The following is a 22,582-nucleotide window of genomic DNA, read 5'->3' as shown; positions in this document are numbered from 1 at the left end:
ATTTTAAGCATGAAAGAAATAGATCCCAAAGTAAGAAACTGGCCTGTCCCGAGATCTTGTCTGCTACATCTATGAGTCATTTCAGGATGCCTGTGATTTTTGGTAATTTTCCTACTCATCTCCTTACAGACATTGCTCCAAGAAAAGGGCCCTATCTCTATTACATACTCATCCCCTCTCCATTTGGTATGGGTATATCCATTTCTGTAATAAAAACAAAACAAAACAAAATGGAAAAAAAAAAAAAAAGATAGCAGTCTTCAAACGATCACACCGGGCAGTACTCTGAAAGTGTGCCCCCTGGTGGCAGGGCCCCTGCGATTGTTAGAAATGCTGATTCTTGGGTCTTAGCCTGCGCCTGTGCATCAGAACTCTGGGGGTGGGGCCTGAGGATTTGTGTTTTTGCAAGCTCCCAGGGGATTCCCAGCACCCTTAGCGTGTGACCCGCTGACTTAGTGAACCACCAGAAACGAGGTGTTTAGTAGGATTGTGTGTATGTAACGTTGTTTCTAAAATATTACTGAATTTCTACTGCATAGAAAGATTTTTGTGGCTAGAGAGGCTTCAGGATATCATGCTGAGCCCTGCCTGCTCCTAGCACCTGAGTGCAGTTCAACTAGAAATACAGAAAGCCTCTTTGGCTAACTTGTTCTGTTAGATTGAGGCAGGATCCCCCTTAAAGTTGGAGTATATTTGGCAGGGCCTTGATGCAGACATAAAATCTTTCTTGTTATTATGAGAACACCATCCTCTTGATTTTGTACACTGCCTTTTTGATTTTGCAAAATGCAAACATCTACTTAAAAAATTATCAGAGAACAGCATAATATTTATTTGATTATGATCCTGCTGTTTCCGAGGTACTGAGGCATATAAAAAATTTGTTAGCATCTTTATGTAGATATGTTCAGTGGTATGCTGGTAAACTGAATGTCTGGAAAAGAGATTTTAAAGCTTTGATTTAAAGTATTTGCCAATTTCCATGGTGCAAATATTCCTGCCATGGCTGATTTCAAAGCTCAATGAAATAACAGTAAGTGGTTTAACAACCAGCTTGCAAAATTCCTGAGTATTTGACAGTTAGTCTTGCGAGTTGATAGGAGGTGGCCCTAGCATTCATTTAACCAATATTTCTTCAACCCCTGCTCTGGGCTATTCACTATGCTAGATGCTATTTCAAAACCAGACTAGACAGAAATCTCTGCCTTCTGTATGTATTAATCGCTGAATGTTTTAAAGTCTCTTTCATGCTCAAAATACTATGAATTTTAAGTCAGCATCAGTTGATTTTATTTGCATGATAGCTACCACTTTGCTAGGGCATTGCTACGTTTGGCAGTTCTTCGTTGGTGGAAAAGAGTAAGGGAATTCAGCCTGATGGACTGAAAAAGATATTTTTCTCATCCCAATGCGCCTTTGAGCACGTGAACTTGTTGCTTCCAACAGGGAGAATAGTTGACGTGAGCATGTTGATTTATTTGAGCTGATACATGTGGCATCACTGAGAAGTTAAGGCCAGCTGTATCTAGTCCCAGGAAACACCAGTGTCCTGGGATTTCTTAGCTTTGCCCTGGTCATTTAATCTTCTCTGATCCTGTGGCCTCAGCTGCCACCTCTGGGTGTTCGTAATCTTTGTTGTCTCTCTCCTGATGTATAGGAATCATGGATATAAGTAATCTTTAGGTTTTAGCTGCACTGCAGAATTTTAAAGAAGACAACAAAGGTCAATGTTCTTTTTATTGCTTTTCTTACTTATTTATTTATTTGTTTATTTATTTTTTGAGACAGAGTCGCGCTCTGTCACCCAGCCTGGAGTGCAATGGCGCGATCTCAGCTTACTGTAACCTCCGCCTCCCAGGTTCAAGCGATTCTTCTGCCTCAGACTCCCGAGTAGTTGGGATTACAGGCACCCACCACCACACCTGGCTAACTTTTGTATTTTTAGTACAGACAGAGTTTTGCCATGTTGTTCAGACTGGTCTTGAACTCCCAACCTCAGGTGATGCACCAGTCTCGGCCTCCCAAAGTGCTGGGATTATAGGTGTGAGCCACCGCGCCCGGCCTCATACTCTTTTAAATTTATTTTGCCATTAACTGTAGGTCATCAAGATAATAACTGTAGTAACCCAAAGTCACTTTTCCAGTATTGGCATTGTATTAGTCTGTTTTCACACTGCTATACATAAATACCCAAGACTGGGTAATTTATAAAGAAAAAGGTTTAATTGACTCACAGTTACGCATGGCTGGGGAGGCCTCAGGAAACTTACAGTTGTGGCAGAAGGCAAAGGCAAAGCAAGTACCTTTTTCGCATGGTGGCAAGAAAGAGAGAGAAGGAGGAACTAACAACCACTTATAAAACCATCAGATCTCATGAGAACTCACTCCGTATCATGAAAACAGCATGCGGGGAACCGCCCCCATGATCCAATCACCTCCCACCAGGTCCCTCCCTCAACACCTGGGGGTTATGGGGATTACAAGTGGAGTTGAGACTTGGGTGGGGACATGGAGCCCAACCATATCAGGCATTTATAGCTCTGAGTCCATTATTTTTTAAGTGCAGTTTAGAAAAAGAGCTTTGCCTAAATGTGTTTCAAGGCAATCACAAGCTATGTAAGTTAGTGCCTTGGTAGAGGAAATCCAAACATATGAAAAGAGGAGAAACCCCACGACTCAGCAGGATCTGTACATTAAGGGAGGATGAGATGTTTTGTTTCACCTTTCAGACTGGCAAAAATTCAAAAGCATGATACAACCTGGCCTGCAAACCTGGGCAGTGTGGTCAGAGATTATGAAATTCTTTGTTGGAATTTTAATTTTCTTTCTTGAGGCAGGGTCTTACTCTGTTGCCCTGGCCACAGTACAGCGATGTGAGCTCGGCTCACTGAAGCCCTGAGCTCCTGGGTTCAAGCAATCCTCCCACCTCAGCCTCCTGAATAGTGGGGACTATAGGCATGTGCCACCACATCTGGCTAATTTTTATATTTTTGGTAGAGACAAGGTTTCACTGTGTTGCCCAGGCTGGTCTCAAACTCCTGAGCTCAAGCAATCTGCCGCAGCTTGGCCTCTCATAATGCTAGGATTACAGGTATGAGCCACCATGCCCAGCCTGGAATTTTTTTTTTACTTCTTACAATAAACCCCAAATACTAAGTAAGTTTGAAAACCTTAATCAAATATTTTATTTTATTTTATTTTATTTTATTTTATTTTATTTTATTTTTTAGAGACAGGGCCTTGCTCTGTCACTCTGGTTGGAGTACAGTGCACAATTGTAGTTCGCTGCAGCCTCCAACTCCTGGGCTCCAGTGCCCCTGGAGTAGCTGGGACTACAGGCGTGCGTCATCATGCCTGGGTAGTTTTTAATTTATTTTTTGTAGAGACAGGGTTTTGCTATGTTGCCCAGGCTGGTCTTGAACTCCCGGCTTCAAGTGATCCTCCGCCTTGGCTTCCCAAAGTGTTGGGATTATAGGTGTGAGCCACCACGACTGGCCCAAAACATTGAAAAAGTGATCTGGCAACTTTCTTTTCCTTTTCTTTTCTTTTCTTTCTTTCTTTCTTTCTTTCTTTTTTTTTTTTTTTTTGAGATGGAGTCTCGCTCTGTCACCAGGCTGGAGTGCAGTGATGTGGTCTTGGCTCACTGCAACCTCCGCCTCCTAGGTTCAAACGATTCTCCTGCCTCAGCCTCCTAAGTAGCTGGGATTACAGGCACATGCCACCATGCCTAATTTTCGTATTTTTTTAAAAGTAGAAATGGGGTTTCACCATGTTGGCCAGGCTGGTCTTGAACTCCTGACCTCGTGATCCGCCTGCCTCGGCCTCCCAAAGTGCTGGGATTACAGGCGTGAGCCACCGCACCCAGCCATGATCTGGCATCTTTCTATGCAGTCAGGTACTTGCAACATTTTTTGTGGAGAGAGGCACCCTCGGCCTGGAATTTTACTACCTAGTCAGAGATAGGTAACATCTTACTCCTGTCTAAGTCTTACTCCTCTGACTTACTTAGGTAAACAAATGTAGGCACTTGCTTACCTGAAGCCTTTACTTTGCCCTCCCTATTCCAGATCAAAGAAATAAATTCCTGAAAGGACTGTTTTGGGTACCAGTCCCTGGATTGATCAGAGCCTCTTACACGTGTGCATTCTCTGCAGAGTCGACTGGATGCTCCTGTACCAAGGCGTGGTGGTGCTGGCCGCCAGCCAGGTGTGGTGGACCTGGGAGGTGGAAGACGTCTTCCACAAAGTGCAAAAAGGGGAGAAGCAGGCCATGAAGAACTACGGCAGGAAAATGCACCGACAGATCGATGAGTTGGTAACGCGCATCACCATGCCCCTGAGCAAAAACGACAGGAAAAAATACAACACTGTTCTCATCATTGACGTGCACGCCAGAGACATAGTTGATTCTTTCATAAGAGGCAGGTGAGCATTTTCCGGGGGGCACTGGCATTTCAAAAGGGACCCTTCGTGGTCCGCTGGTCTGTCTCAATGGTTTCCACTTCCTCCTCCACCTTTCTTGCGGTCCAGCATCCTGGAGGCCCGAGAGTTTGAATGGGAAAGTCAGTTGCGGTTTTATTGGGACCGGGAGCCGGATGAGCTGAACATCCGACAGTGCACGGGAACCTTTGGCTACGGATATGAGTACATGGGTCTGAACGGCAGGCTGGTCATCACGCCCCTCACCGACCGGATTTACCTGACGCTCACCCAGGTGACTGTCGGCCTGGCGCTTGTGGTTACCACTTACCTTGGGGTGGGGCAGTTTCTCTAAGCTTGAGGCGTGATGACTGCTGTGATTGAAATAGCAGGGGAGATTGTTGCCTTGAAATCTGGAAAAGCTTTTCCATTCGGGATGTGACCTGATTGTCACCATTTGGGATTGGGATGTAAGTGTGGCCATGCTTAGCCGCTGCTACACTGGCCCCTAGGTAATGGTGTGTCAGGGGGTATCAGTAGAGGCCAATGGGAAAATGCAGAAATGTCAAAGATGGTGACTGTTAGGGCAGGTGTGATGTGGTTTTGTACGTCTTGTGACAGCTTTTATTCCAGAATATATCTGTTCCAGTGAACAGCCTTGGATGGTAGGGATAGCGTCTCCCTCCAGGACAGAAGGTAAACTTGTTTGCTGTACAGGAAATGAAGGTAACACATCCATCCAGGCAGAGTTTGGGCAGGTTGGCAAGCAACCCCCAAGACTGTTTGTCAGATGCTTGCTAGTTTTCTTTTTTTCTTTTTATAAATTAGAGATGAGGTCTCGATATGTTGCCCAGGCTTGCCTTGAGCTCCTGGCCTCAAGTGATCCTCCCACCTTGGCCTCCCGAGTAGCTAGGACTATAGCACGCACCGCTGCAACTGGCTAGATTGGTGGTCTCTTAGGCTCACATTTTCTCAGCTGAGACTCACACCCACTGTGGGTGTGGCATGCACCTGGGCCCGTCTCCACATCACCCTATGGGATTTAGGGGGACGGGGATAAAGGGAATGAGTGAAAACAGGAAGCCCATGCTGCCTCCTGTGCTGTGATAAAGTCCTTTGTTTTTGAGAAAAAGAGTGTCATCTTATCTGTATTGGTTAGGGTTCTCTAGAGAAATAGGACCAGTAGGACATAGCTAGCTGTTTGTCTGTCTGTCTATCTGTCTGTCTGTCTGTCTCTCTGTCTATCGATCTGTCTCTGTCTGTCTGTCTATCTATCTATCTATCTATCTATCTATCTATCTATCTATCTATCTATCTATCTTATCCATCCATCCATCTATCCATCCATCCATCCATCCATCCATCCATCCATCCATCCATCCATGTATCTATCTATCCATCCACCCATGTATCTATCTATCCATCCATCCTGTCTGTCTGTCTATCTATCTATCTATCTATCTATCTATCTATCTATCTATCTATCTATTATCTATTTTCTCTCTCTCTCTATCTCTACCCATCCATCATCCCTATCTATCATCTATTTTATCTATCATCTATTCTATCTATCTCTCTCTCTCTCTCTCTCTCTCTGTCTCTACCATCCATCATCCCTATCTATCATCTATTTTATCTATCTATCCATCCATCCACCCATGTATCTGTCCATCCATCCTATCTGTCTGTCTGTCTGTCTATCTATCTACTCTCTCTCTCTGTCTCTACCCATCCATCATCCCTATCTATCATCTGTTTTATCTATCATCTATTCCATCTATCTATCTATCTATCTATCTATCCATCCATCCATCCATCCATCCATCCATCCATCCATCTATCCATCCATCTATCCATCCATCTATCTGGATATTTAGGAAGAGATTTATTATGAGGCATTGACTCATGTGATGATAGGGTCTGATTACTCTCGCAATCTGCCATCTGCAAGCTGGAGAACCAGGAAAGCCAGTAGTGTTTGAAGTTCTACCAGTGAGAGAGCCAATAGTGTAGATGCCTGTCTGGGTCTGAAGGCCTGAGAACCTGAGGTGCCAAGGGTAGAAGCCCAGTGCCCTGGTTCAAGCAGTCAGGCAGCACCAATGTAACCTCCCTCCATCCTTCTGTTCTGTTCGGTCTTCAACGAATTAGAGGAGGCCCACCCACTTTGGGGAGGGTCATCTGCTTTTCTCTTCCTGAAACACACTCATGGACACTCCCAGAAATAATGTTTAGCCAGCTACCTGGGCATCTTGTGGCCCAGTCAAGTTGACACATGAAAGCAACCACCACATTTTTTCTCTATTCTGCACCTGTAGTCACAGCGATGAATTTGGAAATGACACCCACTTCCTCCTGTGCGCCAGAAAACATATGTTTTGCATTTGGCTTATAACAGGCACTGTCCATGTATCTGGGTGGGGCCCCTGCTGGCCCAGCAGGTACCGGCAAAACCGAGACCACCAAGGACCTGGCGAAAGCCTTGGGTTTGCTCTGCGTTGTCACCAACTGTGGCGAAGGCATGGATTACAAGGTAAGGCCTTGCTGTCACCTTTGGTACTGGCTCATTAGGTAGAGGGCTTAAAGCAGGACACGGCATCTCACTTCCTAGTCTTCTGTGAGGTGACATGACGTCAGCGGGAAGAAGCTAGGAGGAAACCTTCCGCCACCACAGGCCCAGAACCCAAGTGTGTCTGCTTGAAGATCCTGCTTCGTTAGCAGGAAGTAGAGCAAGAGTCCCGGATTCACTAGCCTAGTAGCGTCAGGTAGATGATGTATGTGAGTAAAGCGGCCAGCAGACAATAGAGAGTGGTGGGATCTGTGGCTAACTGGAGAGCAAAACTCCATCTGAAGAGGGCGCCACTGTCCAACTCTGGTTCATAATCACCATTTGGGAAAGTGGACCCAGCATTGCTAGATTTTCCAACATTTCAAGAGAAGAGAAGAGAAATGGAGTTTTACACAAAAATCTGGATTTGTAAAGTCCCAAGTAGGAGCCAGCCCATGAGGGGCCTTGGAAGTCCTGCCAGAAAAATCCACTAGTCAGGGGGCTGGTCGCCTGCTTCTCTGCCAATCGGCGATCTCATGGTTTGCTTTAATTTAGAAAATATATCCATAAATGCATTGCTTGCAGTTTTAAAGATGAAAATTGTCCTTGTCCTGACATGTCTTTCTTCCTAGGCCGTGGGGAAGATTTTCTCTGGCCTGGCCCAGTGCGGGGCTTGGGGCTGCTTTGATGAGTTTAATCGAATCGACGCTTCTGTGCTCTCCGTGATCTCCTCTCAGATCCAGACGATCCGAAATGCTCTGATCCATCAGTTAACCACGTTCCAGGTGAGACACGTGAAGCCCCCGGGACCATGTCCCCAGGATGGAAGCTTGCCATACTACCTCTGAAACACCAGATGGTGGGCCGTTGTCACTCTATACCAGGCTTCCTATAGAAGATCTGTTGGCTTTTCCAGTTGAGATGATTGGGTTTCCAAAATTATCATTGTTGATGATAGAAGGCTTGTAACAGTCCAAGGACTTCACACTGACTCCAGACATAGAACTAACAGTTACGAATGGGGGTGGGGCAGAGTTCTCAAATAAGTGATGTGCAGGGCCCCCTAGAAGGGAAAAAATATTCTTGGCGACTTCCCAAGTTTGAGAAAACCTGACTTAGAAAGCGAATGTTCCATGCAATCACATTGTCACAGTGAATAAGAAATTTTGTCTTCGTAGCTTGTAAAGTTACGGCATCATAACAAGCAGGATTTGCAAGGTTATCAAAGTGAGAAGGCAAAATTTTAAAACAATTGTTGAGAATTCATCAATTTCTCTCTGCTGAAGAATATGTTTGCAGACTTGAGTTTGAGAAGTCTGTGTTAAATTATACCAGATTAAGCTGGATCCAAATTTGGAGAAACATGATCTTATTATGTAGTCTAGGAGGCCCAGAAGGGGGTTCTCTGAAAACACAAGACCAGTGTGGGTGGGCCATTTCCCTGCACCAGGGCCTTCTGGGTCCCTTGCTGTCCTTCTGCTTCTGTCCTCCCCTCTCCATGCCCTGCACACTTGTCACTAAGCCACTTGCGCAGTCAAACCCTGCCCTGTGACACCACGTGCGTCCCCATCTGAGTGGAATTGTCCCTTCTTCCCTTTACTGGAAAACTCCTATCCATCCTTCAGAGCCCCATTGGGAAGTCCAGGATGAAAATTCAGCTTGAGCTGGTGGCCCTGGCATCCCACTTGCCTCCTCCTCAGCTCTCGGTGGGGCTCACTGTTAAGAGAGTGTGTCAACTGGAGACCGTTCAATATTTTCAGGATTCCAGTAAGGGGTCTGGATAGATTTCCTTTTGATGAGTTCTTTTGAGGGATTTTTGGGGCTGAGCTGACTGCTCCCGAGAGAGGGAATTAACTCATGTTCGTTTCCAGAAGCTGTGTTTCTCAGAGCCAGGAGGCAGCAGCTGTCTGCTCTTCCCCAGGGCCCATCTGGGCCTCTTGTGGGATACCGAGGAGGGGTGGGGATGGTCTCAGGGCGGACCTGTGAGTCGAGGCGGTGGCCTTGTTTTGGGGAAGGCTGGCTGTCTTCCAGGCTGCCCTCTTGTTGGTGATGCAGACTGTGCCTCCTAAAAATAAAAATTTCTGTCCTCTGCCTGGCTGGCGGACAATCAAAAAAAATAAAATGGAAAACTTCACCGAGAGACAACCGGATTCAACCTTCAGCTAAAGAGGCTAAGAATATAGGGATTTCCGTGGTTTGTTGGTACCTGGGGCAACCAGAGGAATGAAGACTGGTTTCTTGAAGGGTTTGAGGTGGGATTCTTTAGGGAGGAGTGACCGCATGAAGTCCAGGCACCCGCAGAGGGTGCAAAGCCAGGTGAGAGGAATGGAAGCCGGTGCTCTGTGAGGTGGTGGGCTGGGCGCTCCCAACCTGGCCTGACTCCCTTAATCGCCACAGCCATGCCATGAGGTAGGTTGCATTTCTGTTGTGCAGAAAAATAAACTGAGACTCCGGTTAAGTGATCTGTTGAGGGTCAACGGCTTCTTGTATCAGCCCCAGGCTCTGTGCTTCGTCAACCTGGGCCCCTTTCCAAGGTAGTGCCCCTGGGTTCAGGTCCAAGTTTGGGGTTCCACTGAGACCTGCCCTCCCCAAGGTCTTCGGTGAGGGGGGCCCTGCATTGAACACTGGGGAGGGGAAAGGAGGCTAGTGGTGTCATCCGCCTCCTACCACGAAAATGAATCCCCATGCAGCTCACTGCAGGCCTCCTTTCCAGGGGGCAGGCCGGCCGGGCCACCTAACTGCTTCTTTCTTTCTTCCTTCTTGCCCTCCAGTTTGAAGGGCAGGAGATTTCCCTGGACTCCCGCATGGGCATCTTCATCACCATGAACCCCGGCTACGCGGGCCGCACCGAGCTGCCCGAGTCAGTGAAGGCGCTGTTCAGGCCCGTGGTCGTGATCGTGCCCGACCTGCAGCAGATCTGCGAGATCATGCTCTTCTCCGAGGGCTTCCTGGGGGCCAAGGTGGGGCCTCGGTAGCACCAGGCTGCGCAGTGCAGACTTCACCCGGGTCTGCTTCCAGACTGGGGACTTAGGACGCGTTAGTTCCATGTGGCTCTTCCAGACTGGAGATGTAGGACACCTTAGCTCCGTGTGGCTCTTCCAGACTGGGGACCTAGGACGCGTTAGCTCCGTGTGGCTCTTCCAGACTGGGGACCTAGGACGCGTTAGCTCCGTGTGGCTCTTCCAGACTGGGACTTAGGACGCATTAGCTCTATGTGGCTCTTCCAGACTGGAGACCTAGGACGCGTTAGCTCCATGTGGCTCTTCCAGACTGGAGACCTAGGACACCTTAGCTCTGTGTGGCTCTTCCCGACTGGGGACCTAGGACACGTTAGCGCCATATGGCTCTTCCAGACTGGGGACCTAGGACGCCTTAGCTCCGTGTGGCTCTTCCAGACTGGGGGCGGACGCATTAGCTCCGTGTGGCTCTTCCAGATGGGGCCTAGGACACATTAGCTCCTTGTGACTCTTCCAGACGGGACCTAGGATGTGGTAGCTCCATGTGGCTCTTCCAGACTGGAGACCTAGGATATGTTAGCTCCGTGTGGCTCTTTGATTTTTGTTTTTTTTTCTGCTCTGTCTCTCTCCCCCACCTCTTTTAAATTATAACTTTTAATTTTGGAATAATTTAAGACGCACGAGAGGTTGCTACAATAGTAGCACGGAATTTCCAGGTGCCCCTTTCCCCATGAGAATATCTTACATATCCACAGCCCATTGCCCAAACCAGGAAGATGGTGTTGGCACAAGTGCCGTTAACTCAGGTATAGATGTTATGTGGATTTCACCAGGTTTCACATTCTCTCTCTGGCGTGTGCGTGTAGTTAGTTCTATGATGTTTTATCACATGTGGATGGGAGTGGCCGTCACCACATCAGGATACAGAACTATTCTATCACCACAACCACAAAGAAGAGAGACAGGGTCTTACTCTGTCACCTAGGCTGGAGTGCAATGGCGGGATCACAGCTCACTGCAGTCTCAAACTCCTGGGCTCAAATGATCTTCCTGCCTCAGCCTCCTGAGTATTTGGGACTCCTGAGTATTTGGGAGTATTGGGACCAGGCAGATGCCATCATGCCTGGCTAATCTTGCTTATTTTTTGTAGAGACAGGGTCTCTATAGCCCAGGCTGGTCTTGAACTTCTGGGCTCAAGTAATCCTCCCACCTCAGCCTCGCGAGTAGCTGGGACTACAGATGTGTGCCACTGCACCCAGCCTCTTGTTACTGCTTACTAGACACACTCTCCCCCAAACCCTAACTCTGGCAACCCCGATCTATTCTTCAGCCAGTATAATTTTGTCACTTTGAGACTGTTCTGTACCTGGAGACATGTAGTATGGAACCCTCTGAGGTGGGCTTCTTTACTCAGCACAATGCCTTTGAGAATATGTGGGTTCAAAAACAACTTTATAGATAATGTTTATCCACTTTTAAGCTATCTATATAACATGTACGTATGTAAGATCTTTCCAGAAGCTCTGGAAAAGTTACAAAATAGAGAATACTTTTAACATAGAGGGTTGTCACATTGCATTTCTGCAATATGTCTTTTATTGAAAGCTCTTGGTGCCTATTACTGTGTCAGGATTTTGAGATGGCATGATGAGATCTCTTGTTCCTAGTTTTTATGACTGAAATTGCTACACTTGCCTTAGGGACTTGTGGGTTTTGAACGCTTGCTGTAGATGAGGTGGCTGACTTGTCCTCAAAGACACTTACAGCCTTTTTTTTTTTTTTTTTTTTTTTTTGAGACAGAATCTTGCTCTGTCACCCAGGTTGGAGTGCAATGGTGTGATCTCAGCTCACTGCAACCTCTGCCTCCTGGGTTCAAGCGATTCTCTTGCCTCAGCCTCCCAAATAACTGGGATTACAGGCATGTGCCACCACGTCTGGTTAGTTTTTATATTTTTAGCAGAGACAGGGTTTCACCATGTTGGCCAGGCTGGTCTTGAACTCTTGACCTCAGGTGATCCACCCACCTTGGCCTCCCAAAGTGCTGGGATTACAGGCATAAGTGACCACGCTTGGCCTAGTTACTGCCTTGATGATAGGTTTAGGTCAAAATAAAGAAGCAATGTATTTCTAGAGTGTGATTCCTACAAACGGTTCTGTTCTTTAAATTAAGATGGTGAAGATTTTGGTAACACAGATGTTCCTTCACATTAATTCCCAATTTGCCACATTTAAAAATGAAGGACCCACCCTGGTATTTCTGAAAGATAGAGACAGAATTTGCTTATTTGTAGAGCGGCTGCACTGGAACACCTGCCCCTTTTTTCTTGCATTTGTAGAACGATCCTCTGTTGCTTTTCAATCATTTTATTTTATCTTTTTTTTTTTTTGTATTATTATCTTCTTTCAAAAAGACTCTGGCAAAAAAGATGACGGTTCTGTATAAGCTGGCCCGGGAGCAGCTGTCCAAGCAGTATCACTATGATTTTGGACTCAGAGCCCTGAAATCAGTGCTGGTCATGGCTGGTGAGCTGAAGAGAGGCTCCTCTGACCTTAGGGAGGTAGGGGCCATGTGCTGGAACATTCTCTGCTTTCAGCTGGTTCATGTGCATTTACTATGTGGTTTTGGGGAGGTGATGGGCACAGTATGGTATCACCTGAAATGTTTAAGTCTTAGCAGCCGCTTCCCCCAGCGGTCTGGCCTTACTTCGGCCTCTTACCTGTTATATCGTTTGCTTTGTAATTACACTTAGTACCTTAAGGTTGAGTGCAACGTCCTCGCTCCAATACCAACATTTATGATGCTTCCATAGTAATAATCAATCTGTGGTCTCAGGATGGGTGTGGCGGAATGGTGGGGACTAACAAAATTCTCATGAAAGCATGAATGTGAGTTGTTATTTTCTCTTTGCAACAAAAGGGGAACAATTGTGGTTGTTTTTACATGGACTTTAAAGAAAAAGTTCAGTCAATGCTGTTCTGTGGGCAACAGGCTTACCTGTTTCTCTAGTGATTGTACTCATAATGTTACACACACGCGCACACACACGCACACACACATTTGGGTAGGAAAAGGAAACAAAGCAGCTGTGAGTGCAGTGATAGAAGCCTGTTCGCATCCATAGGAGGACAGGCTACCACAAATCACTTCCTCCTTTTGGCGTTTTCACACATTTGGGTTTTTTTTTTTTGGAGGGGTCGAAGGAAGAGATATTTATGCTCTTACAAAAAAGGAAGCTGTAAAATGTAAAACACTATAAAGTCAGATGAAGCTGCATTCGTCATTGTTACTTCTTTTTCTCAGGAGAAAGGAGTTATATGGAAACTTCTTTCATTTTCTCCCCTGCTCATCTATGTCCAAAGTTGAAGGGCGATCATACTATCGGGTGGGTCATATCTTCTGAACTGAAAAACCACTGATGCCACTTTCAGTCTTAGCAACAGGGAAAACAGTCCCAAGTGCTATCTAAGGCTCTGCAAAAAAGAGTGAAGCGAATTGCAGCAGTCTCTCCTCCTAGGGAGGTGAATATGTTCCCATCACTGCAGTCACAGCTGACTTGTTTTCTTTTACTGCCTTACACCGAACCCAAGCATGCATTCATAGGCTTAACTGCTGCACAATCTGGTACTTCCTTAGAAGAATGAAAACACATTGCAAATACCAAATATCCAAGGACTTCTGAGAAAGAGGTAAAAAACAGCCTCCTGGCCAGGCGCGGTGGCTCAAGCCTGTAATCCCAGCACTTTGGGAGGCCGAGACAGGCGGATCACGAGGTCAGGAGATCGAGACCATCCTGGCTAACATGGTGAAACTCCGTCTCTACTAAAAAATACAAAAAACTAGCCGGGCGAGGTGGCGGGTGCCTGAGTCCCAGCTACTCGGGAGGCTGAGGGAGGAGAATGGCGTAAACCCGGGAGGCGGAGCTTGCAGTGAGCTGAGATCCGGCCACTGCACTCCAGCCTGGGCGACAGAGCGAGACTCCGTTTCAAAACAAAACAAAACAAAAAAAACAGCCTCCTTTTCTAGGAGGAAAATCCCTCTTCTCATCCAACAAGGTGGAGTTACACATGTAAAACTGTTTGTACGGAGACTGTGATGGTTTCTTCACATAGGAAATTAACTTTGCTAGATTGTCTTTGGGCTTCTTTATCATGTCAAAAGTTTGCGAACTTGGACCTTTGTTCTTATTCAGTAAATCTATGTCACAGGATGAGTCAGGATTTAGCATCTTTTGCTTCAAATTAGAACCACATATTTGGAATTGCTGCAGTTCTCAACTGCGCTTATCATGCTAGTGGCAGAAACTAGAGGACATTAAAAAGTCCCTGAAGTCAGCTATACTTGCCCTTTATTTAGTCTTGTTTGGAATAAAAGGTAAAGAATTCACAAATACCACCACCTAAGCACCTGTTTCAAATGAAACATCAGCCTTCAGCTTGCAACACGATGTCTTTACAATTAAGCAAATAGCAGAAGCCCCACGTCAGTCCTTCTTCCTTCTGGAGAAGGCAGGGGAACTGCAATCCCCAGGGCTCCTATATTGAATCTGAGAGGCAGAACAAAAAGAAAAGTGGCCTTTTCCATTCCACATCCTGGAGGTAATGTGTAGAGAAGAGATACCCACATTTCCAGATAGTGAATACTGAAAAAGAAGCAGGACTGCCTGCCCTAGGAGACAACATAGAGATGCTTGCCAGGTCCTGAGTTCAAAATTTTGTTTTTGAGATTTATATAAAAGCACCTAAGACTGGGTGCAGTGGCTCATGCCTGTAATCCTAGCACTTTGGGAGGCTGAGGTGGGAGGATTGCTTGAGGCCAGAAGTTTGAGACCAGCCTAGGCAACATGACAAAACCCCATTTGTTTCAAAACAAATCCCCAAAACCAAAAAATTTAGCTAGGTGTGGTGGCACGCTTCTATAGTCCCAGCTACTTAGGAGGCTGAAGTGGGAGGATTGCTTGAACCTGGGAGGTGGAGGCTGCAATGAGCCGAGATGGCACTATTACACTCCAGCCTGGGTGACAGAGTGAGACCCTGTCTCAAAAAAAAAAAAAAAAAACCAAAAAAAATAAATAAATAAATAAATATATATATATGCACACCTAAAGGTCAAGGCAAATGTTCTTCCTGTGATAAGGAACCTTTGCCTTAATGTAGATGACCATGGCCCTCTCTGTAAGGTGGGGAGGAGGAAGGTTCCGCTCCTTCCCTCTGGCCGAAATCTGTTTTCTTCTCCTCGCACGGCCCACCAGGACACTCGGCCTCCCAGGAACAGGCCCACCCCGCCCCTAGGCTGGATCGCAGCGTTGTGCCTCACTCCTCTGCCTGTGCGCCTTTTTTATATTTTATTTAATTTTTATGTTTATATACAATTTTATATTTTATATTTCACTTTTATATATTTTATTTTACATTTTATTTTCATATGAAATTTTGAAAATGCGTATTTAAGTTTATATGATTTATATGATTGTTATTAAATATGAAATATGAAATTTTATATATTTTGTATTACATATAATATTTTATACATATTTACACTATATAACATACATATTAACATTTTATATAAATTTTTATAAATTATATCAATTTATAAACAATACAAAATGATAATTTATGTTAATTTATTAATTTATTTATCTAAATGATATACTATCATATATACCATTGGTATTAAAAACTTTCATTTATATAAAATTTATAATATATGTAATAATCATTCTATATATAATTTTTATGTTTCATTTAAATTTTATTATTTCATATGTATGTGTATAATCATGTGTGTGTACTATGTATATATATATATTTTTTCGAGACAAGAGCTTCACTCTTGTCACCCAGGCTGGAGTGCTAATGGTACCAATCTCAGCTCACTGTTAACCTCCACCTCCCGGTTCAAAGTGATCTCTCCCTGCCTCAGCCTCCCGAATAGCCTGGGCATTTCAGGCACCGCCACCACACTCCCAGCTAATTTTTGTATTTTTACTAGGAAGACGTGGTTTTCCACCGTGTCAGCCAGCAGTCCTGATCTCCAACTCCTGACTCAGGTTAAATGTCCGCCCGCCTCAGCCTTCCCAAAAGTGCTGAGGATTACCCAGCGCAGTGAGCCACATGCATCCGGCATTATATGTGTATATTTATCCATAATATGAAGTCATATTATATGGAAATAATATGACAACGTATACTATTTTTACTATGTTTTATGTTTCAATACATCTTATATAAAAAACTTTATTTTTATATAATTTATATTTTACATATTTTAAGTATAAAAAATTAGAAACTTATGTTTACATTCTCTGTATATGTATGTATATAATTTATAACTATATTCCAGGACTCTATATAATTCTTAACATCTATATAAATTCTGTAATTAAAAAAATTATATACATTTCTAAATCTAAATGTTGTATACATTTTTTAAAGTATAAAATGTATTATTTTATATTTCATTAAGAGTGTTTCCCACTGGGTGGGAACACAGGTCTAAAAGCCACTGGTTCCTTTGGGAAATCTCTTGGCAAAAGCATGTTTCATTTCCTGGGCAGGGCACGTTGCGTCGGTGCTGATGAGGGCCCTGCGGAGACATGAACCTGCCCAAGTTTGTGTGTTGAAAGAATGTTCCTCTTTTCCTCCAGTTGGATTTCGGATCTGTTTTCCTTGGGCTGCGACTGCCCTCGCGTCCGCTACCCCTGAACTTCAATGATGCGGTAGGCGTCCTGGAGGAGAAACGGCTATGCGGTCGCTACCCGCCAGGTCAAAGCGGGAAAATGAAGGCTCCCTGTGGCTGTGCCATCCTTTCCATTTGGCTTTTTTGTTTTTTCAAGTCTTTAACAAAATACTTCCATGTAATAGTTAAAATACTCAAAAAGTTTCACCATCTCTAAACCATTTTTCCCCATTTTTAAATCGTGGTCAAATCACACATAAAACATATTTACCCTCTTACTACTTGTAAATTGTAGAGTTTGTTAGGTCCGGTGGTGCAGTGGCCTTAGCCCTGGTAATCCCGAAGCACTTCGGGAGGCGTGACCACATGGAGAAAACCCCATCTCGTACTAAAAATACAAAATTAGCTGGGTGTAGTGGCGCTCGCCTGTCAGTTCTCAGGCTTCCTTTGGAGCTGGAGGCCAAGAGAAATTGCTTGAACACGGGAGGTGGAGCTTGCAAATGAGCCAACGATCGGTTGCCACTGCACTCCAGCCTCGGTGACAGAGCGAGACTGTCTCAAAAAAAATATAAAAAAAAAAAAAGGGAAAAGAAAAAAAATGGTAGAGTTTGGTAGGCACTAAGTACCATTCACCCTCTCTCTCTCGCGCCATCCACCTTATTCCACTCTCCAGAAACGTTTTCATATTGCAAAAACTAAAACCCTGTCCCTGTTTTAACTACTTACCTTCTCCCCTCCCTCTCGCAGCCGCTAGCAAACCTGCTCGACTGTCTGGTTCGTTTACACATTTGACTTACTCTAGGTACCTCCTATAGGTGGGAAATTTTTTGTCTTTTTGTGTCTGGTTATTTCACTAAACAGTGTTCTCAACATTTTATCCGATGTTGTTGGCACCTTTCAAATTTCTTCTTTTTTTTTTTTTTTTTTTTTTGAGGCCAGAGTTCTCGCTCTGTCCGTCCAGGGCTGGAGTGCAGTGGCCGGTTCTCAGCCTTCGCTGCAAGCTCCGCCTCCCGGGTTCCCCCACCATTCTCCGCTCAGGCCTCCCAAGTAGCTGGGACTACAGGCGCCCGCCATCCTCGCCCGGCTAGTTTTTTTGTATTTTTAGTAGAGACGGGGTTTCACCGTGTTTGCCGAGATTGGTTCGTCGATCTCCTTGAACCTCGTTGATTCCGCCCGTCTCGGCCTTGCCTCAATAGTGCTGGGATTACAGGCTTGCAGCCACTTTGTCGCCCGGCCGAATTTCTGTCCTTTTTAAGGCTAAATCTAAATTTTATATATGTAGTTTGTTTCACACAATGTGATCAGATGACTCGAATATTTTGTTTTGAGGCATCAACCATCAGAGGTTCTTTCCTCACCTCACCTTTTTTTTTCTCCTGAGTCACACTTAGAAAAAAATTAAATTAGATATTGCTGGGGTAGGATTTGGATCCTCTGAAGAGCCTGTAAGTTGTATATGTTGTCATTAAGCCAAATACGTATTGATTGGCGGAGTCCTGCTGAGAATGTAAATGCCCAGAGCCTCCAGGCCTGGGGGGTTGCCTCAGGTCAGGCAGCTTCAGGGTGTCAGGCTACCAGAGGCCTCAGGCCTGGGCAGTGGGCACCGGGTACCGGCCGTGGGTGAGAGCTTTCTGTGCCTTTCCTGACCCTGATTTTCTCTGTAGCTGGTTGTTTAAAAGCATGTGTTTTCTGGAAGGAATGTAAAATGATGCAGCCACTTTAGAAAACAGCCTGGCAGTTCCTCAACAGGTTAAACCAAGAGTTACCATAAGACCTGGCAATTTCACTACTGGGATCTACCCAAGAGTGAGGACGAACATCTGCTCAGAATTGTTCACGAATGTCTGGAGCAGCATTATTCGTAATAGCCAAAAAGTGGGAACAACCCAACATCCATCAATTGATGGATCAACTGCTGAAACAGAATGTGGTCTGTCCATGCCGTGGGATATATTTTGGCCATAGAAAGGAATGCAGCGCTGACGCGTGCTGCAACATGGATGAGCTTTGAAAACACACTAAGCGAAAGAAGCCAGATGTGAGAGATCACACATTCTAGGATCCCATTTCCATGAAATGCCCAGGATACGCAAATCCATAGAGACAGAAAGTAGATGAGTGGTTGCCAGGGGCTGGGGGAAAGGGGATTGGGAGAGATGGGTTCAGGGTTTTTTGCGGGGAGGGGTGATAAAAATGTTCTAAAATTGCTCATGGGGATAGTTGCACAAGTCTCTGAATATACTGGAAACCATTGACTTGTACCCTTTCAAAGGTAAATTGTAGGCATGTGTGTTGTATCTCAAACTGCTTCAGGAAAAGATCATGGTTTAGCCCAACTGCCATTGTTTGTCCCGCAGGTGGATAAAGTGGTTCAAATGTTCGAGACCATGTTAACCCGCCACACGACGATGGTGGTGGGACCCACCAGAGGAGGCAAGTCCGTCGTCATTAACACTCTGTGTCAGGCCCAGACCAAGTGAGTATGACCTCCGTGGGGAGGGCCTGACTGCCAGGGGGCTCACAGTATATGTTTGGTGGCAGTATTGCCAAGTCCCACTTTGCTCTCTGATTTCCTGGGAGGGTAAATTTGTAATACACACCCCTTTTGACTCAGCGTGTTTTTACTGACTTCATTGCAGACTCAGTTAAGATATTTTAGAATGCGGCCGGGCGCGGTGGCTCACGCCTGTAATCTTAGCACTTTGGGAGGCCGAGGCGGGCGAATCACAAGGTCAGGAGATCGAGACCACGGTGAAACCCCGTCTCTATTAAAAATACAAAAAATTAGCTGGGCGTGGTGGCAGGCGCCTGTGGTCCCAGCTACTCAGGAGGCTGAGGCAGGAGAATGGCGTGAACCCGGGAGGCGGAGCTTGCAGTGAGCCGAGATTGCGTCACTGCACTCCAGCCTGGGCGACAGAGCGAGACTCTGCCTCAAAAAAAAAAAAAAAAAAGATATTTTAGAATGCAAAATTAGCAACCCGCTTGTGCATCAGATGGTGAATAGGTTCATTTGTGAAATGAGAGTTTCACAAACTATCTTATGAGGATATTGTGAAAATGAACGGAAGTCATAGTTTTTTGGTGTCTAAATTGCTTCCTTAAAGTAATTCAGGATTCACCTTATGCAGCACTGCTGTGGTTTCGCAGTGGCCAGAGAAAGAATGTCACCTCCCCGGGTGCCTTATAATCTCTAGCCCTTCAGGGGCAATTCTTCATGAAGGAAAAAGTGATCGTACACTCCCACATTGAAGATCATAAAGGAGCCAGGCATGGTGGCTCATGCTTGTAATCCCAGCGCTTTGGGAGGCCGGGGTGAGAGGATCACTTAGGCCAGGATTTTGAGAACAGCCTGGGCAACATAATGAGACTCCGTCTCCACATTAAAAAAAAAATTAGCTGTGTGTGGTGACGTGTACCTGTAGTACAGCTACTCAGGAGGCTAAGGAGGGAGGATTACTTGAGTTCAAGAGTTTGAGTCTGCAGTGGGCTAGGATTGTGCCACTGCACACCAGCCTGGGCAAAGAGTGAGACCTTCTCTCTAAAAAAAAAAAAAGAGAGAGAGAGAGAGTATGTCATAAAAGCCTGCAGTGAATTGAAAGCCTTCTACTGAAAGTGGATTCCTGACTCCTCGCTTCTCTCCTAAGCAATAACTAGATTCCAGAAAGACCTCCGTGGATGCTGACAGTCTGGCAAAAATCTAAATCAAGCCAATAATTTTTGTGACTTAATAGGCAGTCTATAAAATCTAAAGAGTAAGTGTATGTCATTTGTTCCCATTGTTTCCTTATATGTTTCATATGAGAAAACCAGCTGACAGTGGTTTACTGACTCTAAGTGGGCTGTACTGCGGCCATCTGCATTTCATTCTTTAATTCATTCATCGTTAAATAGTTTATAGAACTATCACACACGTATGTATGTCTAATATAGCATGTACATTATTATGACTTACTGATTTGTTGGTTGTGAACTGTGGAGTATGTGATATTTAGTTCTCTTTGGTTGAATTAATCCTATAGTTAGGGCTGTGGGGATTTACAGGCACTATGGTGAGAAGTGCCCTGTCTGCTTGATCCATGAAGACAACACAGAGCAGATGTTCTGCAAGTAAGAAGGATTGAACATTTGTAGTTCAAAGCTTTGTTATTATCCTGGATGACTGAGTATGGTCTCCTATACGCCCTTAATTCTGAGATATTTACTTAAATGTCATATATATGAATATGGAATATGCATAAACATGAAATATACATGAAAGTTAGCTTCTTGGCGCCCTCCAGAGGCGAAGCTGTGCTTCTAGTTCAGACTTCATTTGTGCTGTGGCCACATTTTTGGTGAAATGTGGTTGCTTTATGTTTAGAAGAAAGCACTAACAGTGAAGGGAAGCCCAGTCAAGAGTTTGCATGGGTTGCATTTTAAATTTTGGCTTGAATTCAAAACATCTAATTCCTCACAGAGGAAACCCAGACTGTTTTCCTCATGCATTTAGTTTGCTTGAACCATGGCTAAAGCCTCTCTTGATTTAGGCTTGGGCTGATGACAAAGTTGTACATCCTGAACCCCAAAGCCGTGAGTGTCATAGAACTCTATGGCATCCTGGACCCAACCACCCGAGACTGGACCGATGGGGTGTTGTCAAACATCTTCAGGGAAATCAACAGGCCAACGGATAAGAAGGAGCGAAAGTGAGTATCTTTGTAGGTAGGAAAGAGCCTGGGTTAGTTAATGTTAATTAGCTCAACATTAAAAACGGTGGCAGGACTATGCATTGTAGCTTCATGCTTGGATTTCAGCAGACTTAGAGTTCAATCCTGGAGGCTGTGCTTCGGAAGTGAGCAGTCCAGTCTTAGTGCTTTTTACATGTGACCTCAGTCTTCTTAGTGATGCAATGTGCTAGGTACCGGGATTGTTCCCAGCTTACCACAGAGGAAACTGAGGCCTAGAAAAGATCAGAAACGTGCCCCAAGGCCAGGGATTTGAACCTGATCTGTGTGACTCTACGTCCTCAAACACAGCCGCCATCAAGCTGCCTGGTCACCATGTTCTATGGCAAGGTAAGTCAAAGAGTCAAAGAAAGGTAGCAAAGTGCCATGGAAAATGCAGGAATGCCCTCCCGAGCCACAGTTTTCCATCTGTAGATGTGGTTGATGGTGCCCTGATGACATCACCATGTGCCATGGTGAAGGCCGAGTGAGGCCAAGTACAGAAATGCTCTGAGGGTGTGTAAGGTAATAAATGCTCTGAGGGTGTGTAAGGTAAAAAGCTTTTAGTTGGTCCTATAATATCTCTTTGTAAATGCAGGAATGGTTCCGATTTTATGTTCTAATCAAATCCCATTAATAATAAATAAAATCCTTAAATAACAAGAGTCCAAAGTCCTGACTCATGGCTTTAAAAACAGCTTCTTAGCACTTTTCCCCTGATTCTGGATGAACCCACGATTCCACACTGAGTTCCATCATCTTGTTTTTGGCGTTCTTTAATTTTGAGCAGTTCCTCAGGATTCTTTATCTTTTATGACCTTCTTGTTCTGGAGGATTCCAGGCCAACTGTTTTAGAGAATGATCTCAGTTTGGGTTTGTCAGTTGCTTCTTCATAATTAGATTCAGGCTATGGCTCTTTGACAGGAAGGCCGCAGGAACGATGCTGTGTCCTTTGCATCTCATCACGGGCATGTGGTGTTGGTTGCCCTATTATGGGTGGTGTTAATCTTGATTATTGGGTTAAGGTGCCATATTCCTCTTCGCAGTTGATATGCAAATGTAGGGAGATATCTTATGACTAAGTAAATTTCTCATCCAACCATCACCCATTCACCCAATGGTTTGAGCATCTGTTGATGGTTGCTTGAATCTAGTCGTCATCGTTGTCATCATTGTCCTCCTCCTCCTCCTCCTCTTTCTTCTTTCTTCTTCCTTCTCCTTCCTCCTTCTCCTCCTTCTTCCTCCTCCTTCCTCCTCCTCCCTCCTCCTCCCTCCTCCTC

The 22,582-nt window shown here is 45.0% G+C and overlaps 1 protein-coding gene across 1 annotated transcript in view; it reads left to right on the top strand.

Moving 5' to 3' along the window:
- Positions 1-22,582, top strand: part of DNAH10 (dynein axonemal heavy chain 10) — a 189,967-nt gene that overhangs the window by 89,560 nt on the left and 77,825 nt on the right. Inside the window, 11 exon segments of the mRNA XM_017888965.1 lie at positions 4,155-4,424; positions 4,530-4,713; positions 6,814-6,948; positions 7,596-7,748; positions 9,735-9,923; positions 12,332-12,489; positions 13,619-13,635; positions 16,515-16,570; positions 16,572-16,685; positions 18,957-19,075; positions 21,126-21,284. Coding sequence (XP_017744454.1) covers positions 4,155-4,424; positions 4,530-4,713; positions 6,814-6,948; positions 7,596-7,748; positions 9,735-9,923; positions 12,332-12,489; positions 13,619-13,635; positions 16,515-16,570; positions 16,572-16,685; positions 18,957-19,075; positions 21,126-21,284 — 1,554 coding nt within the window.

The sequence above is a fragment of the Rhinopithecus bieti genome, unplaced genomic scaffold, assembly GCF_001698545.2.
Source record: "Rhinopithecus bieti isolate Rb0 unplaced genomic scaffold, ASM169854v2 scaffold_574, whole genome shotgun sequence".
Lineage (NCBI taxonomy): Eukaryota > Metazoa > Chordata > Mammalia > Primates > Cercopithecidae > Rhinopithecus > Rhinopithecus bieti.
The sequence above is the reverse complement of the archived record's forward strand: the minus strand, read 5'-3'. Positions and strand labels throughout refer to the sequence as shown.